The sequence below is a fragment of the Acanthopagrus latus genome, chromosome 7, assembly GCF_904848185.1.
Source record: "Acanthopagrus latus isolate v.2019 chromosome 7, fAcaLat1.1, whole genome shotgun sequence".
NCBI classification, from domain to species: Eukaryota; Metazoa; Chordata; class Actinopteri; order Spariformes; family Sparidae; genus Acanthopagrus; species Acanthopagrus latus.
This window is the reverse complement of record NC_051045.1, coordinates 31,015,124-31,034,593: the sequence shown is the minus strand read 5'-3', so window position 1 is coordinate 31,034,593 and position 19,470 is coordinate 31,015,124. Positions and strand designations below refer to the sequence as shown.

General features: G+C 41.6%; 1 protein-coding gene across 10 annotated transcripts in view; it reads left to right on the top strand.

Moving 5' to 3' along the window:
• The window catches only part of vps13d (vacuolar protein sorting 13 homolog D), an 89,274-nt gene extending 70,602 nt beyond the window's left edge, over positions 1–18,672 (top strand). For all 10 annotated transcript variants that reach the window (XM_037103284.1, XM_037103283.1, XM_037103278.1 and 7 more), the window contains 18 exons: positions 249–372; positions 1,651–1,886; positions 1,995–2,097; positions 2,449–2,606; positions 2,747–2,855; positions 3,008–3,178; positions 3,806–3,910; positions 6,988–7,137; positions 7,791–7,940; positions 8,536–8,632; positions 8,712–8,860; positions 9,557–9,691; positions 11,222–11,389; positions 11,746–11,878; positions 14,342–14,537; positions 14,634–14,765; positions 14,870–15,110; positions 17,659–18,672. In XM_037103284.1, coding sequence (XP_036959179.1) covers positions 249–372; positions 1,651–1,886; positions 1,995–2,097; positions 2,449–2,606; positions 2,747–2,855; positions 3,008–3,178; positions 3,806–3,910; positions 6,988–7,137; positions 7,791–7,940; positions 8,536–8,632; positions 8,712–8,860; positions 9,557–9,691; positions 11,222–11,389; positions 11,746–11,878; positions 14,342–14,537; positions 14,634–14,765; positions 14,870–15,110; positions 17,659–17,790 — 2,689 coding nt within the window. In that variant the 3' untranslated portion in view covers positions 17,791–18,672. The remainder of the gene's footprint in view (positions 1–248; positions 373–1,650; positions 1,887–1,994; positions 2,098–2,448; positions 2,607–2,746; positions 2,856–3,007; positions 3,179–3,805; positions 3,911–6,987; positions 7,138–7,790; positions 7,941–8,535; positions 8,633–8,711; positions 8,861–9,556; positions 9,692–11,221; positions 11,390–11,745; positions 11,879–14,341; positions 14,538–14,633; positions 14,766–14,869; positions 15,111–17,658) is intronic.
• The last annotated feature ends 798 nt before the right edge of the window (positions 18,673–19,470 follow it).

Here is a 19,470-nt window from a genome sequence, read left to right as displayed (position 1 = left end):
GTGTTTCCCACAGAATTGTCTGTGGTGTGAGCTGAAGGTATAGGAAAAAATAGTAAAGAAACATTATATAATCATTATGTTGCTGACAATATAATATTGTAGCAGGTCGCCATAAGCAAATGAATGTATGAAAATCACTGCTGCCTGTATGTCTGTATTTTCCATGTTGAACTGAAAACAAATTGAATTAAACTGAGTGAATGAAGAGAAGTATTTGACAGGTTTAAAGTGTCTATTGGATCGAACAGGGACGCGATGGGGTGCTGTTTCTTCCTGCGGACAGAGATCACCCTGAAGGGAGCCACCTACCAGATCTCCTTCACTGACACTGACCAACTGCCGCCTCCTTTCCGCATCGACAACATCTCTAAGGTAAGTCACTGTTGTGACTACATGACCAGTTTCTAATGGATGGGCATAATTACTCATGAAAAAAAAAATACCTGAATCACTCACTGGACTCCCACTTCTTTCTCCATGAATTTTGCATCTCTGTAGTCTCAGTGTGATGAATCATTCCAGTGGGAATGAAGCACTCCCTTTCAGACAGACTCTCCTCTAAGATGTTGATGCTGTCTCCTTCTGTTGTACAAATGAAGAATGTTGCAGAAGCATTTGTGAGTCATTAAATGTGAAGAATGAAGAAGAGAGCTCAAGATACATGTTCAACCCTGGCCTGCTCTCACACGTCCACTCACATAGCCAATTGCTGTGTGCAGTGGGCATGATTATTTCTTTTGCTGTTTCAGAAAATGTAATTCAGATTTAGCCGACTCTGATTCTGTGTTTCCGATACTAGCAAGGTTTCTATATAAAGAGCTAATTTTAACACAAGTTAAATTAAATCTGCTAAAGAAAATCTGAATCATGTGTTTCCATTCAGTAGTTTTTTGTAATATCAGGAGTTGGTTTACAGTAATAAACAGTTGGTGGTGCTGCTTTTGTAGTTGAAACCATTGAAGACAAATGTGACATCTGTAAATAAGTGCCAGTCAATGCTCAAACTGTTGAGTACAATGTAGAAAACATGGTGGAAGCATGACAGATGTGTTTCATGTGTTCATTTGACGTTAACAGTCTACTCATGGCAACACATGAAGCACATGCATTTGTCTGCCGACATTTTTTATTTCAGCAGTGGAGCGGAAGCATCAGTGAATGTTTCACGGTTCCGGGTTCATTTATTTGTCAGTCTGCAACACAGCGCTTTCCAAAAAAGCCAGGTTGTTTCCCCTTTACGCCACATAAGAAAAACCTTTTATTGAGTATGGCAGGTGAGTTCAGGAGTCTCACAGCCTGAGAAGGGAAGCTGCTCTTTAGTCTGGCGGCACAGCAGTATTGTTTGCCAAAAAATTATCCAAGATATTATTTCAGCCAGGTTGTTGCTAAGGTGGATTTTGTCTCAGTATCCTTTGGGCACTGCACAGCCACAACTCCCCATTATTGCCAAACTAGGCTGGTAGTCGTTGTGTTCAGGGAGGTTTTACTGACCTGTTGCAGAGCCCTCCTGTCATCTCACAAGCCTAATACATACAACATGATTTATTATCTAGGTGTGTTTTCTTTGCATCATGTTTTTTTAATACTGTGCCAACAATAAAAGACCGAACACAATAAACTGAGGAGATTGCCTTGTTTGAATCTCTTCAGGTGCCGATCCAGTTTTGGCAGCATGGTGTGGCTGACATCCGGCTGCATACTGAAGTGAAGGCAGGCTCTGTGCTGGATTATGCCTGTGATGAGCCCACACTCCCCCCCTACCTCACACTGACTGTGAAAGGAGCCGGATCCTCAGAGGTCACAGCCGACATGAACTTCTTCAGAGAATACAACAAGCTCTACTACGAGAACTTCATCTACATTGCAGCCACTCACACATTTACACAGTATGGACCAGTGACATGAATAACTTACAATCTTATTGCATACCATTAAGAATTCTTGTTTGTAAAAGTTAAAGTCATAAAGGTAAGCAGCACCATATTGTTATGCAGGAATCCTGAGAGAAGACCTGTTGGGAAGAAGCGTCTGGTGAGCTGTGCTGAACTGGTTCTCGATGTGGACACCAAGACTCAAAGGGTCATCCTGAAAAAGAAGGTACTGTTCTCATTTTAAAATAACCTAGAATGAACAGACTTTGATGTAAATGTGCCGAGATTATTATTATTATTATTATTATATTATATTATATTATATTATTTCCCCCTCAAGTTGGTGAAAGAATGGACTGTTTAAATTAAGTCATTGTGGAAGTTTGGATGAGAAGGAACAAAGTAGAAAATTTATGAGAAACAATTTAATTAATGAATGAATTAAAGAATGACTTACAAATTGATCACAGATTGCTATTAATTTATAGAATAAAAGATTATCAATAATAAATCTTACAATGAAAGGATAATGTAAATGAAAGTATGAAAATATTCACGAATGACATTTTTTGTGCAGGAGCCAGGGAAGCGCTCCCAGCTGTGGAGGATGACTGGCTCCGGCATGCTGTGTCATGAAGGCTCGTCTCCACCACAGAGCAAGCCGGCCCAGCCACGCCCACTGGACTCCTCTTTGGTGTTGGACATTGCCGGGCTTGCAGCCGTTAGTGACAACAGGTTGGTGCTGTACCTGTGGGGGTGCCCGTGAACTCTCTCAGGGGTCATAACATTTGCCAATTTTGTTAACTGGACCGTGAAATGGTAGCAAGTTTGTAATGGAAAAATTGACTCTCTGTCTACCTGTTCGTCCCTCTCAGTTTTGAGCCGTTAATGCTGAGGAGGCCAGACTCGCGCCGTAGCACCACCCAGACGTGGTACTTCAGCACAGGCATGCTGACCTGTGGTCTTCCCCGGCTAGTAGTACAGGTATGTGCACCTGGCTAGTCTTTAATGTGGAATTTATAAACTGTCCTTTCCTCTGAGTCTAGAGCCCTCACATATGTTCTGTTACAGTATCTCCATTTTCGCCACATAATTTTCTTCAGTCATATTTTTAATTCATTACTTGAATCAACCAGGTGAAGGGCGGGCTGGAAGGCCTGTGCGATGGAGCAGAGGTGGTGCTGGGACCAGACTCCGGGCTGATGGAGCCTGGCCCGGAGCAGCAGTTCATTAACCAGAAGATGAGACCTGGTTCTGGGGTGCTGTCTGTCCAGGTGCTGCCAGATGGACCCACACGTGTCCTGCAGGTGAGAAATAATCCCAGTAAAAGGCTGAAGGACTAATAATCTTTAAATGCTGACAGCATGGTGCTGGGCCGCTCATTTTGAACCCTGCGACGTCTCTTAACAACAACAACAACAACAATGGTGGACTCCTGCTTTTGTTCGTGCCACAGAAGATATTGAGCCTTTCTTGCAACTTACTGGCCTTGTATTTGAGTGTGAGTCGCAGCAGCAGTTCAACCTAATTAACGGTCCACACAGACGCTTCTGGTTTCCTTGCACTCGCCATTTTCGTCTTCTTCTTCTTGTTTTCAGATTCTCCGTCTACTGTCTGTTTGTAAACAGCGTGCAAGCTTTATGCGCATGCTCTGTCCCTTCTTCTCCGTTTTTGGTGAATTTCAAGCGCCACCTAGAGGGCTGGAATGTGAACTACAGCGTTTTGAGTCGTTTTCAGTGGATCCGTGTCGAGGCAAATATTCTTGAAACAGAAGATATCCAGTGATAAGTGCTGCCTCTGGCAGTCAGAACTGGTGAAATAGTATCAGTTCTATTGCATCCTTCCTTGTCTTTGGCTACACAATGATTCTTTTCCTATAGTGGAAATCATTGATGGTGAATCTCGTAATTTCTCAGCTGTTTGGTGTTCTCTAGATCAGTGACTTCAACCAGAGGAGAATGATCCCGAGCTCACCCGGCACAGAACAGGACAGGAGCAAAGAAGATGTGAAGAAGAGAGAGACTGAGCAGGAGCTGGAGGTATGAGTACCTCTCAAATAATTTCAGGAAGCATTTATATAAACCATGGTTTGTAACAGACATTCACACCATATGCAGTTGTGATGAGAATAAAAGTTTCCGTCCGCTCATAAAGAACATGTATGTCATGGCATATGTCTTGAGTTACAATGTTTTCTACAGCTCCACCATTCTGTGATGGAACGAAAAACACAAACTTTTTCACAAATACTTAATGAAGTTCAGTTCAAAATATTATATATTCTCTTCTTCTGAATATGTGACAAAATCTGCTTGATCAAAAATATACATACAGTAACTTGAATTATTACGTTAATTAAGTTGTGTGAATCAAATTTTATTTGTAGCATGGCCTCTTAGCATCTTCTGAGTGATTCTGATCAATAACAGCTGGTTACTTTTCTGGAACCATTTCAGTACTTGTTTGATACAACCATTAGACTCAGCCACAAACACGATAATAGGAAAGTCTAAGGAGCTCAGCATTGATCTGAGAGAGCACATCATTAATTTGCACAAGTCCGTAAAGTCACTTGGAGCCATTCCAAAGCAGTTATAGGTCCCAAGATCAACTGTACAAACAGCTTGTAAGTATAAAGTACAAGTAAAGTTGTGTCACTGCCACAATCAGGAAGAAAACACAAACTGTCACCTGCTGATGAGAGAAAACTGGGCAGGATGGTCAAGAGACAACCAAAAACCACCCAGTAGCAAGTCTTCAGTGGATTACAATGTGCAGGAACACAGCTGTCAGTGTTCACAGTCAAGGGCTGCAGGAGAGACTGCTTTGAAAGAAAGAAGCCATTGATCCAGCACCTTAAAGTTTGACTGAAGTTTGCTGCTGATCACATGGACAAAGAAAAAGACCTTCTGGAGAAACTATGTGGTCACATGAAATTTGTTTGGCCACAGTGAACAGCAATATGATTGGAGGAGAGAAGTTGAGGCCATTGCTGTCAAGCATGATGCTGGTAGTATCATGCTGTGGGGCTGTTTTACTGCCAGTGGATCTGCTGCTCTAAAGAAAGTAAATGGAATAATGAAGAAGGATCATTTTCAGATTCTTTCAAAATCCTCAGCTCATCAGTACAATATTGGATCTTAGGTGCAGTTGGATGTCCAACAGGACAGTGACCCCAGACACACATCAGTCAGGCAAGAATCAGGCTAGAATTTAGGCCTAGGTTCCCAAAGTCCTCACTGGAATCCCATTGAGAACATGTGGACTGTGCGAAAGAGAGTCTGTGGGAAGCCAACTAAATTAGCTGAGCATCACCGATTCTGTCAGTAGGGGTAGTAAAACATTTAGTCATATCAAAACACCTAAATAAGGTGAAAATGGTAAAGAGATATGTAAAAGCAAATGACTATCCATCCGGGGTGCCATTTCCACCGATCGAGTCGGCTAATTTCTGGTTTAGCACCAGACTAACTTTGATGGGGATACGATGTAATCAGGCCCACCTCCCGAGTTGATGGACGCACCGGCAGGTCCAGAACCGGACTTGGGGTAAATAGTGTCCGCCACGCTTTTTTGCAAACATTGCCGTCACATTGCCGTTTGTGTCTGTGCAGAAAGAAACGGTAAAAACAGGCTTTTGTCACGAAAGCGTCCAAGCAGCAAGTTTGGTTGTTGAGGAACAGGAAGTTGTGGGAGGGACGGAGGCGGATGAATGACAGGCAACAACAGTCGGTGTAGACGCAGTGATAGAGACAGCCAGCGATATTGAGAGTTGAAAGATTCGGGACATTTAGTGTGTTTGGAGGATGTAGTTAGTAGGGATGTAACGGTATGAAAATTTCACATCACTGCAATAGTGACCAAAATGATCACGGTTATTGGTATACTGCGGTATTTTAAAATAGTCTCCAAAATGTTGAAACAACACTGATAAATCAAAATAATTTCACCAAGATTTATATTTAAATAGATTTATTATATATTAAAATAGTCTAAATCCAAAACCTTAACAAAACACTGCAAAATCAACATTAAACAGTCTAATAATAATGTATCAGAACTGTGCAAAATAGGTCATTGGCTATTTGTGATGAGGCAGCTTGATTTTGAATTGTGTCCTTTCATGTCTGCGTCACAGAGGTAGAGTGAGATGTAGTGGCAGCAGCACTCGACTGGCCAGCAGAGCCTCTCTGTGAAAGAAATGAATAGAAGATGTCATTATTAATTATTTAGATCATATCACTTTTTTTGGAAACAGGTTGGATCATTTTTTAGATCAAAACAAAAAGAATTATTGTTAAATTAATTATGAATTATACTCTATCTGACAGTTGTTATATTCACGATTTTATATTATTCTTTATAAATAGTCTATTCTACAAATAATCCACAAGTGTTATATATTTCTGATATAACTGGCTGGATATATATTGTCTGTCTGTCTGTCTGTCTGTCTGTCTGTTGTCAGTGGACTCGGTCAGTCTGATTGGTCAGATGGCTGCTGAGGCACAGGTAGATGCTGCTCAGGTGAACTGAGCTGAGATGAAAGTCAGTCATCTCAGTCAGTTTGTGTTCACTAACTCAGTCCACCCAGAACATGTTTTCTCAAATCCCCCTCACTGCAGCTCTGCATCAAAGTTTGGGGAATTATTAGGTCGACTTTAAAAAGTGAAATCTACAATTAATAAGCGGTTCAGATAACGAGCCAAATCACGAATCAGCTTTGTTCAGTTATACCACTATCTGGTCCGTTTACATTAGTGACAACAGCAAATTAGACAGAGAAAACTCGACATACACAGACATGATGCACCCAAGCTTAAAGTTAGCTTGCCTTGCATTCACTGAACAGTTGAGGGTGATGTCGCGTAAACTGGATGTGTTGCCGCCTCTCGCAACAGCTTTCTTCTTACTGCCATCCTGCTGTCCCTGAGCATTCTTATAATAACCAGAATACACAGACTGCTGATTTGGTTTCTTTGAAGGTGGAAAAATACCGTGAGAGCCGCTACTGTCACGTCCTCCGCCATGTCTTCTTCACTACATAACAAGCGCATGTTGCACGCTGCACCTGTGCTGTGAGAAACATCCCCTGTGATTTTGTATTCATTCACAGGTGTTGGTAAACTTGGAGGAAGGTCTGGGTGTCTCTTTGGTCAATAAGGTTCCTGAGGAGCTTGTGTTCACTACACTGTCTGGTATAGATGTCCACTTCATCCGTACTGCTGCCAATGAGGTGTTGGAGCTCAGCATTCAGAACATCCAGGTAAGCTCACCACAGCTATGAAAACTTTCAGTATTCCAGTTCAAGTTCAAATTGTGTTTGTGAAACACAAAGGTACTTCATATGATACAAAAAACAATACAACAGAAAGACAGAGAACACATACAGTATTTCCTAGATGGTAGAGGGTGATCTTAGTGTACCTCATGTCAGTGAGATGACAAGGTGTGTGTCTTCTGCTGAATTTAGCAAGGAGAAAGGTGCTTGGACCAGAAGAAGGACAGCACACAGCATGCCATGTTTGTTGGAATAAAATGTTGACTATGAGCAATTGGTTACACTGGTATAATTCAACTAATGAGGAACAGTGACAGAAAGAGTTGATGATGATGACTTGTGTAAATACATGTTTCATGGTGTCTTTTTTTTGTACTACTCATTATTCCAATCAAATTAATTCCTGTAGTAAATGATTGAAACTCAAAATCAGCTTGACACAAAGACATGGATTCATGTCAAGAAGATAACTACTGTCCATTTGCATTGTGCAGGTTTATCCAGAGGCTTCCTGTCAATATACAGTATGACCAATACTCATGTTGACCTCTGTACTGTAATAATAATGTGCATAACTATTAGGTCCAGTCAAGACTGTAGTATGAATGACTGTTGTATAAATACTTGGTCTGTATCAGGTGGACAACCAGCTACTGGGTACCACCCAGCCTGTGATGTTGTGTGTAACTCCGAGCTCCAGTGACAGCAGTGTCAACGACAGTGGACCGGCCCTGCAGATCAACTCGGTCAAGGTTCCCAGCAGCCTTATGCTAACAGATCTCTTCAAGGTCAGTGTCCCACACTGAGACACTGCTGTGTTACATAATCTTGCCACAAAATCTTTCTTTTCCAGCACAGATAATCCCTGGTCTCTTGTGCACATCATAAATCTAGTGCACAAGAGTGAGACTCACAAGGTACATGGTTCATGTGTTCATCATTCCACGACACAGGCTTGGAGGGAAATGGAAAGTTATATTTTCTTTATGCTACGCACAAGCCTACAGAACTTAGACCTGTGTGGAAAACAATAGTGTCCACACGCTAGAGAATGAATGGATGGATTTGCTCCATGTGACGTCAAACCCTTCTTAAGATACAAAGAAGAATGGTTTTCACCTAAACAGAGCAAAATGGAACAGCCTTAAATTCAAGCTAGGTAAATTTAGCTCTGATCTTAGCTCTCTTCCTCTTCTTGCCGGGGTGATCACAGTGCTTGTGGTGGTGTTTGATCTGGCTGGCTGATCGGAAGATCTTTTGGCGAATGCTCTTCTGCTGCACTTAATCCAGTCCCTTCACTTGCTTTTCTGACAATGAGCGTGTTTCTGTCACAACAATTATATGCAACATAAATGACAGCAAAAAACTATGATGTGTTCACAGCACCTCATGGTGACAGCACGGCGCTTCACAGTCATCATTGAGGAGAAACTTTTGCTCAAGATGCTCAGCTTCTTTGGATACGGACAGACAGAAGCTGGTGGGTCATTAGTTGAATGTCATTCTAAATATACATGTGATTCAGAGATTAACCAAAAACTTTACTTTATTGAATGCAGAGCTGGAGAAGTTGGATGAGAATCTCCACGAGAAGCCAAACGAGAATGTGGGACCTCCCAAACGTTACTACTTTGAGAACCTGAAGATCAGCCTTCCTCAGGTCAAACTGAGTGTCTTCACTTCTCACAAGCTGCCACCCGATCTCAAGGTAACCTCACATAGTCTTTTTTAAATTATATTCTCCTTTTCATTTTTTTATGTGCAGCTTCATAATCTGCCAAATAATCAACTTTGATATAAAGCAACATGGAACACTCTATTGGCTTCATCAGGTGGTCACATCTGGAGGTAGCATGCAGTTGAAAGAAAAGTGTATTTCTTTATTTTTAAATTAAGCAATAAATAGATATTAGCTATAAATAAGCAATGTTTGACACGAGTAAGATTATCTTCACAAAAAACAAAGATTCAAAGAAACAAAGACTGACGACTGTATTGACTTTTTTCTCAGTTAACATATAGAATAATCAGTAGGTGGGTTTATTGCTGATCATTTGGGGGCATTAGCAATGTCACCTGATTAAAAATGAGACTTAAATGGACTGAACGTTGCAAAGCAACAAGACGATCGAGTTAGCACAGTCAGCTGACAAAGACAGAAGGGTAAATGTCACAAATGTAGGGGTTCTGGTAAGAATCAAATGCAGCTGTAGATGTTAAGTTTTAAAGCTGGACTAATATTAGAAAATAATTCAGACATTACGTTTGATCCATCTCTGCATTGAAGGTAAGAACAAGAAATGTCATGTTACTGCACCCTGTACTATATGATGTCACTCTGTTTTCACCTGCTGAACTGCCTTTACATGTTTATCACATATGGTCGATGTTTATGTCACCCTAGGCTCTGAAAGGCACCCTGGGCTTTCCTCTGGTTCGGTTTGAAGACGCAGTCATTAACATGTATCCGTTCACCAGAGTACACCCCTACGAGACCCAAGAGATCATCATCAACGACATTCTCAAACACTTCAGAGAGGTAAGTGCTGAGCACCGACCTATTAAGCACATTTGTAAGTGTTGCTTTGAACTTTTTTATCCAGTTGGCCAGAATAGTACAAACTTGTATCCAAATGTCCCACACACAAGAAAATGTCATTTGATTCCCTTTAAAGGCCTGCATGGTTGATGAGAGGAAAAAAAGACATCATGACCACACAGTCTGAAGAGATAAGATTTAAAATGTTCATGATTATGTCCATGATATTGCATTTTATGTCCCTAATGGAAGTTTGATGCACTTCAAGTCTTTTTAATGTATGTTCTGCTACAGTCTTCTTTCAGTTTTAAGGAAGAAACATGTTGGTCTCTTTCACTCTCTCAGCAGGAACTTATTTGGTTAAATGAACTCTCTTCTCAACCTGTCCTATTTATGTCTGCCTCTAACAGATTTCATCCCAAAGGAATTTTTTCACAAGCTAGGCACATTCATAAATAACAAAGGTTTTTACGCCCATGTTTTAAATCACTGGGGAAGGGGGCCTACCAACACTGATAACCTCACCTACCACAACCAGTGGATTCTGTATCCGCTCTAACCTCTGAATACCACTCTGCTCTGACAGGCAGTGGAGCCGATAGGTTTCACTCTAGTCGATGATTTACCTTGCTGCGTTGAGTATCTGCTCCGTTGCAGCTCAAGCAGTCCGGACCTTCTGCAGCAGATAAGCAGGGCTTCTTTTTCTGCCGGATGCTGGAGCATGGCACAGCAATTCAGCTGAATTCAGCACTGCGCAGACAGGAAGTCACACACAGAAACAACAACTTAACATCCGCTTAATTTTCATAATAAAACATTTCATGTTGACGCCAGCACAAAAATCTAAAAAAACTAAAGCTTTGTGCTTTCAGTTTTCACATTGACACTTTTTATGAGTGCCACAGTCTGAGCATATCAGGCAGACTGGTCTTGTGCTTCCAGTGGGAAGAATGAACATGAAAGAGTCTGTCCATTCTGGGATGAATGCTCTGTTTTCACTGTCCACTTTTCTCTTCTTAGAGCACCAGGTGTAGTTATGTTTATCTGTTGTCTCCGGCTCACTCGTCTTTCCATCTGTCTGTATTAAGAGTCATAATGTTTATCTCCTGGAACGCACAAATTTTATTGGCTGAGTAGCATCACGTGGGGTGGCTTAACTCGCATGCACCGGTCAAAATAGAAGCACCCATCAAAGTTTAAAGTCCTTAATTTAATGACTATAGGTCCAGGTCCAGGTCCATAAAGGACGCCATCTGGGTCCAGACCCGTACCACGGTCTGCCTGTTAGTGATCTATTTTTCAGAGTATTGTTCAGATTTGATGGAGGGGGGACAAAACCTGTTGCGTCTCCCAGCCTTAATTTTAAGCACAATCAAAAAGCGCAAATTCCTGTTTGTGGCAATATTTTTAATTTTGCTCTCACAGAGGAACAGTAACACATTACCATCACCCATGAACAGATGTCACATAAAGCTGTGTCATGTAATTCTACCCCTCAGACCGTAACTGTGTATTGTTTGCTGTCTGTAGGAGCTGATCAGCCAGGCAGCCCAGATCCTTGGCTCTGTGGACTTCCTTGGAAACCCCATGGGCCTCCTCAACGATGTCAGTGAGGGTGTATCTGAGCTCATAAAGTACGGCAATGTGGGTGGCCTCATACGAAATGTGACACACGGTGTGTCCAATTCTGCTGCCAAGGTACCCGTCTGAGCTCTGTATAAGTGACATGTCTTTTTTGTGTTTGGTTGCTTTTTCTAATGCATGTCTCTGCTTGACTGTTGCACAACAACACAGGTGTTTGCATTTATGTGTCCACCATCTGAATGTACATACACACCCTCTTACCCAGCTACTGCCCTCTATCTTTTATCAGTACAAACTTGAATGTCCTCATCAAAGCATTATTCACTGAAGTGAATCTGTCCGTTTATAATTCCTGTTGATTAAACAGCTTTTTTCCCAGGAAGACATGCAGACAATAACACACTAACACACTATAATGCCTTGTAACACAGCCATGCATTGTCAACATCCTCTTGTCATCTGTATGTTAGTTTGCAGGAACTTTATCAGATGGACTGGGGAAGACCATGGACAACCGACACCAGAGTGAGAGAGAGTACATCAGATACCACGGAGCCACCAGTGGAGAGCACCTGGTAGCAGGGATCCATGGACTGGCTCATGGTACAACCTGTAAACATTTCTGTGTCTTGTTACAGAGACGGCAGTGATGATTCACGCTTCAGTTTTGGGAGAATTAAAAAAAATTAGACTAATCCTTTTTTAACCTACAGATGGGTAAATGTCTACAGGTTAAAATGTTTGTAAGGAGAGGAGCAGCATGGCTCTGTGATCAGTGCTCCGATGATCAGTTTATATTTTTATTGTGGGATTGTGACAGCTGATAGACATGCAGACTGAAGACCATGGATAAAAAGTATCTATCACATTGTCATCTGTCTAATATGCCACCAACAGGTGTACAGAGTCTCTGTTCATCATCTCAAGCAACTGATGAATAATACGAAATAAATCCTGTGTTGACATTCTGCCATTTTTGAAGACATGGCAAATATATGTCCAAGTATATTTTGATGGCAAACAGCCAACGTTAATACATGCTAACACATTCTGTGCCTCAACACGCCCTGTTGTCTGAGATAGACATAGATCTTACTTCACCTGCAAGCTGTAACTTTCCATGATCTCAGGTTGTGTACTGTATAGTAAGACATTTCTGGAAAGTGCTGCATACTTCCCCCACTACCCCAAACTGTACATGTATTCACCTCATGATAGGGCTGGGTATTGTTAATAACCTCACGATTCGATTCAATTTTGAAATCGATTCAGTAATAAGTTGTAATAAGTAATTAATTAGAGTACCTGTTGATAATTTTTTAATTAAAAAAAGTAATCTTAAATTATAAATGTTTCCTCTAGGAAGTTCTAGTTTGAATTGAAATATAAACAAAGGCACATGATGTGTTTAGATATAAAGGCAGGAACACATCGGCTCAGCCGTTAGACGTCTGAAGCGTTTGGAGAGACTCGGACGAGGTCGGGAACAAATAGGTTCGGTGTGTTCAGCTGCATCGGAAGCTTTCGGAGCCGCGTGGACGTTGTCTGCTCCGATTCAACATGCAGTCTGAGGAGGTTGGCTGTCGGCCGTCTGAGCCATTGGGTTCTCTGATTGGCGGTGTGCTAGCGAATCAGCGGTGTGTGTAGGAGGGGCGGAATACTGTGTGCGCACTGGTTTTCTACGCACTCCGTCATGCTTTGCAGTCCTGGCACGAGACAAGTTGATATGTCCGTTCAGGACAAATGAATCTGTGTTCGTTTGGTAATGCCTCGCTGCATGTTTAGTATGCAGCTGTTTTTAGCTGAAATAGTTAAGTTTTCGTTTTGATCGAAAGTAAAGAAGTAAAAAAGTAAAATAGCGCAACCATAGTTTAGCTGAGAAAGCGCCATTGTTTCTGGGACTGCATCGTACATTTTTGTCTTGACAAACATAGACATAACCGCGGTCCCTCCGCCCTCGGGCTGGACGCGAGGGGGTAACACATTGACACTGAACCCTCCTCTGTCCCTGCATGAGAGCTACCCGCGGGCGCACAGTGCAGCAGCCAGGGAGTTTAAAGTCTTTGAAAGAGCAGTGCGTCAGACATCGGCTACCCACCTCTGCAGCTCCGACAGTGTTTCCGTGGCGCATCACCCTCTGACCCTCGAGCGAGGTCGCGGGTGAGGCGCTACCAGCTGCTGGAGGGGACTGAGAGGCACCCGGCGAGGAACAGCGGGTGGTCGGGGGCCACTGCTTGCCTGAATCGATTCGGAGGATTTTCTGAATCGATATTGAATTGGGAAAAAATATATTGCAATGCACTGATGAATCAGTATTTTTACCAGTCCCTATCTCACAAAGATGAAGCTGAGGAGCTTGGCTGAAGAACTACACCCAATGGATGGGGCGTGGCCATATTCACTATGTAGCATCCGAAAAATGTGCTGGCAAAGCCCACAAGGTGCCAACAGCACGCCTCTCAGTCCTATCCATGGTGGCCCCACCTTGCAACTTACAGGACTTAAACGATCAGCTGCTAACATCTCACAGATGCATCAGCACACATTCAGCAGTCTAGTGGAGTCCATGCCTCAACTGGTCAGGGCTGTTTTGGCAGAAAAAAAGGGGGACCAAAACAATATTAGGCAGGTGGTCATAATGTTACGCCTGATCAGTGTATAATGCTAAAGTGAGAGGGGAGCTGGCACACTGTCCTCACATATACAGTAACAATCCTCACAGAGATAAGGCACACTCTCTGATAGCTGCGCACTAAATGAGCCTGAGCATGAGCACTCTGCTAACTGTTGTATGAAACAGAGTACAACACTGCAGTGAGAGGGGAGCAAGAACACTCTCTTCATACAGTATCATACATATTGCCAGGCTGTATGAGCCAACAACAAGTGTACTGCTAATTAACTGTTCAATCAGGTGAGAATGCTCTGCTAATCAAGATAATCAAGGATACAAGAACAGTATATTTTGCAACAGGAAGCAAGGACACTCCTCTCATTGATACACGTAGCCATATAATGTTAATTGATCCTCTTCATTTCCTTTTAAATAAACTTCACTTTCCCCAGGTATCATTGGAGGCATGACGAGCATCATCACCTCCACCGTGGAGGGGGTGAAGACAGAGGGCGGAGTCAGCGGCTTTTTCTCAGGGCTGGGTAAAGGTCTGGTCGGCACTGTGACCAAACCGGTGGCTGGAGCTCTGGACTTTGCCTCAGAAACGGCACAGACGGTCCGGGACATGGCTAGTCTCAGTAACCACAGGTGGGTTGAAGACTATGCAGTGTTGATTCCTTCATGAACAGGCAGTGTGTACTGCACTCTGTATAAAGTAACTGTGTTCTTGGCTGTGTTGTCCAGGCTCGGTGTGCAGAGGGTCAGGAAGCCTCGCTGCTGTAAGGGACCTCAGGGTTTGCTGCCTAGATACTCAGCCACACAGGCTGACGGTCAGGAGCAGCTCTTCCGCCTCACAGACAACATCCACTCTGAGTTGTGAGTGTCACTCATTTCAGCGCACTGTGATGCTGTCTGTGTCTTTTCCCCTAATTACCTGCTGTCCATCAGGCTGACAATTCATTGTGTATTTCTCATGCCAGCTTCATTGCTGTGGAGCCCATCGACAGCTACTGTGTCCTCATCTCCTCCAAAGTAGTCTACTTCCTGAAACCAGGTGACTATGTGGATCGTGAGGCCATCTTCCTGGAGGTCAAGTACGACGACCTGTACCACTGCCTAGTCTCTAAGGATCATGGGAAAGTATATGTGCAGCTCACCAAGAAGGCTGAAAGCACCAGCAGTGGCGTGGCCATTCCTGGACCCTCCCACCAGAAACCCATGGTAAGACACTCATCTGACTGATTCTTCATTGACAGTATGACAGCTTACAATAACCCAAATTACACAGAACATTTTGTGTTTTTCACCAGTTCCCTATGCTGGTATCTCTCCATGCAGCTTTGCTGTTATTTGTCCAGGTTTGGAGATTTCAAACAGGCTGTTTACACCTGCTATCAACATGCATCTTGAATCACCCAAACACAAGTGGACATCTCTATCGTATAAACGATCACTGACATACATTGTGATTAGAGGTAAGATCGGGCCTAAAAAATCCAGCCCGACCCGACCCAGGCCCGCAGGCATTAAAGCCCGACCCAGCCCGAGCCCGACCAGTTAACTTGATTTGCAGGCCCGAGCCCGAAGCAAACCCGAAATTTCAAGATTACGTTCACGAAATGTCCGCAAAGCCGTGTGCAAAGCGTGCTCTTGCTCTGCGCCTCCTGTTAAGTAGTAGTTATATAGCAATTACCTTACAGCGCCGCCTTCTCTGTTTTATCCAAATTACTTATTTACAACAAGTATTCCTTAGTTTAGTATCCACACATCGTTTTAGTATACATTTTTATAAACATATATTTATTTTAAAAAAAGTCAGCGAGAGAGAAGCCCGAGCCCGACCCGACCCGAACGTAATGATTGACATTTTAGGCCCGACCCGACCCGAATTTCGGGCCAGCTCGGGCTCGGGCTCGGGCTCGGGCTCGGGCTCGGGCTCGGGCTAAAGATCTTACCTCTAATTGTGATCTGATGCTAATGCATCCCGATGTGTTGTCGACTGTAAACAAGAAGAAGGAGCCTCAACAGGCAGAAAGTCAGCAGTAAATCAAAACATGAAGTTGTTTGTTTCCTTGTACAAAGTGTCATGTAGTGCCAGCTTGGCATACCAGCCTGTCTGTGTGTCTAAAGTGCATCTTATCTGCCAACATTTAGCAACTGTTTGAAAACAGTGTTTACACTGTTTTCACCATTTACACTCAATTTATGGAAGAAGTCAACATTTTATTGACACTAAACATGTCCTATTTTACCAATACACTAAACAGAAACCAATATAGACTCCTTCTTTGTCCCCGTGGAGAAAGTCCCCAGACTCCTTTAAAGAATGTCTCAGTCCAGTAAATTGTAGAGTCAGGAGAAACTTTATAACCTTTAAATGCTGTCCCTGACAAATTCTTCATTATTTGGGCGTTCTTGTAAATTCAGCAAATGTTCTACATGAACTACTTTCTGTTTATGTAAAGAGTTAAGGAGTTCAGTGGAATACAGTTTTTGCTCCTTTTAAGAAAATCTTTACTACACACTGCCAACAGTTGTCATTGAAACGATTCATTTGTTAGGAGTTAAAGGTTGTTTGAATTCAACTAGCAGAAATAACATATTATATCTCAGCAGGACAGATCATTATCAGTCACTGCTGACTGGTTAGGTGACAGCTTAGTCCAATCATCAAACTAATCCTAGTTGCTCTTAAGTAGTGGAAATGTCAGTAGCCCCATTCACACTTTGCATAGGGGGATCCTGCGGCAATTCTCCGCCTCCTCCTCTGTGTGAAAGTCTCAGAGGCGGCGAGGGGTGAAATTTCACTCCAGCACTAATCCGCCTCCAGATGTAGTATCAGAGGAGCAGCATTGGCGAACTGAACCAAAACGAGGGCAAAATCCAGTGGCGTGTATCAAGGTTGTGTGTGACAGTCTGATAACTACACCAGTCCTTCACTCAACTAAATAAAGAGAAATGTCCCACAAAGAAACGTTACATGACCGAACAAAAGTAACGTTGTGTGTGTGTGTGTGTGTGTGTGTGTGTGTGTGTGTGTGTGTATGTATATATATATATATATATATATATATATATATATATATATATATATATATATATATATATATATATATATATATAAAATATATATATATATATATATATATATATATATATATATATATATAAAATATATATATATATATATATATATATATATATATATATATATATAAAATATATATATATATATATATATATATATATAAAATATATATATAAAATATATAAAATATATATATATATATATATATATATATATATATATATATATATATATAAAATATATAAAATATATATATATATATATATGACTATTCCATCAAAACACACATGATCACCACTGACTGGCCTGAACATACAGCTTCAGTCTACCTTTTAAAAATGTTTTTCAGCCTTTTTTAAAAACCATTTAGTGTTAAGCATTTCATCATTCATTTCATCATGTGTGTACTGTATAGACTAATCCCAGCATTAGAGGAACAGGGCCCTGCAGTGATCAGTGCAAAAAACATCCCAGAGAAGATGTTGATTCCAACCAAAATAAGCTCCTGGTCTTTCAGGACTTACATAACTTATAAAAGTGGATCGACAGGAGTAGTGACTGTGGAGCCCATTGTCCATATTGATGCTTATTTAATCCCAGAGTCCATCTTTTGTTTGTGTGTATGGTCCCAGCTTTAATGTTTTCACTGTGTTGTTGATTGTGTAACAATTTTCTCAACAGGTCCATGTGAAGAGTGAGAGTCTCGCCATCAAGATCTCTCAAGAAATCAACTATGCCAAAAGTCTGTACTACGAGCAGCAGCTCATGCTCCCTGCCAGCGAGAATGAGGACTGCTTACTGCTCGAGTCCTGATCACATGACTTTTCTAAGGAGGTTATTGATTGTTGTAGGTCTCAGTCTTTTTTAAAGTGTTTGACAAACTGCATTAAAGGGAAAAATCAGACACCTGTGCACTTGGTTTGAAGCACATACGTGTAAATGACATTTAAAAAAGCAAATATTTGCAAGACTGTGTTAGTTAGATTGTGTATATGCAGAGAACACTTCTAACACACTGACTGCTCATGGCACCAGGTGTACCCATCCTACAGGTATTCTTTGTGTTTGTGAATAGACAGAAATGTAAATAGAGCTTCATACCAATACTATCAACCAGTGTATATACTGTAATAATTATGAAGTATTGAGAGTATCAACAGAAGCTGATATAATGTGAAATATAACTGCCTTTACAACTCTATTTTGTTTTTAAGAGACTACTAGTATGAGTGGTTGGAGAATGAATTGCACTGACACAGGGAGGGGAGGCACCTGCAGCCCCCTGCCTCACACACACACACACACACACACACACACACACACACACACACACACACACACACACACACACACACACACACACACACACACTGGAGCTGCCAGTCACTGTTTCTCTATGATCACACACCTCCGGGTCCCACGTGTCTCGACTTTTATTTAACAACCCTTTTTTTAAAGAGCTCAGTCTTCTTTCTAACCAGCATTCTCTATAGAACAGTGTTCACTCTTGTGCACAACTTGTTGAAACTTGATCCTGGTTTTAGTTTGGTGTCAGATGAGATTTCCCTGAGTTTTGTATTCAAGAGGAAAAGGGGAGTTCAGGGCAGACCAGTCAGAGGGGTAGTGGACTTGATGTGTGATCCTGTAAAATAACATCCACATGGAAACTGCTTGAAATAAAGCACCACAACTGCAGTGTGTTGGATCTTTTTATTTCATAACTTAATGAAAAAAAAACAGGTGTGTTTGCTGTATTCTTTTATTGCATGCATATAATCTGTCTGAGTGTCATGATAATATTCACTATGATAAATCCTGTCGCTCAAATCCTGAGCTCTTTTAGAAAGACAGCATTCACTGTAAAAATGTGTCTCCAAGACAACAGTCATTTTCTGCAAGAGCGATTCTGTCAGATGTGGACTGATAACAGTTTCATGTTGAAACACTAGTTTGTGAATGACTGGTTGGCCACCCATGATCTGGTACCATCAGTAGTTCATCATTGTAACTTTTAAACAATTTGCATTCCCGTCAGCCTCATCTCTATTTTCTTATTTGCTATTTGTCAAATGGTACTGTAGCATGTTAGCATGCTTAGCTCAACTGAAGTATACGTATACCTATACCTATATATATATAAAAAATATGACTATTCCATCAAAACACAAATGATCACCACTGACTGGCCTGAACATACAACTTCAGTCTACCTTTTAAAAATGTTTTTCAGCCTTTTTTAAAAACCATTTAGTGTTAAGCATTTCATCATTTTTTTCAACTTTACTTGAAAGTGAACAAATTGTCTAACTAATGATTAAGCAATCAGTAATTAATCAGTCATCACTCATGCCACTCAACTGCTGGTTGATCTGGTTATCAGGAACAACTCATGAAGAAAGTGGTCAGTCAATTCACAAATATCTGTGAACCCATCACTACCTATTGATTCACCTCCTAGTCTGTTCCCTAAAAACTTTTTTACTTGTATCAGTT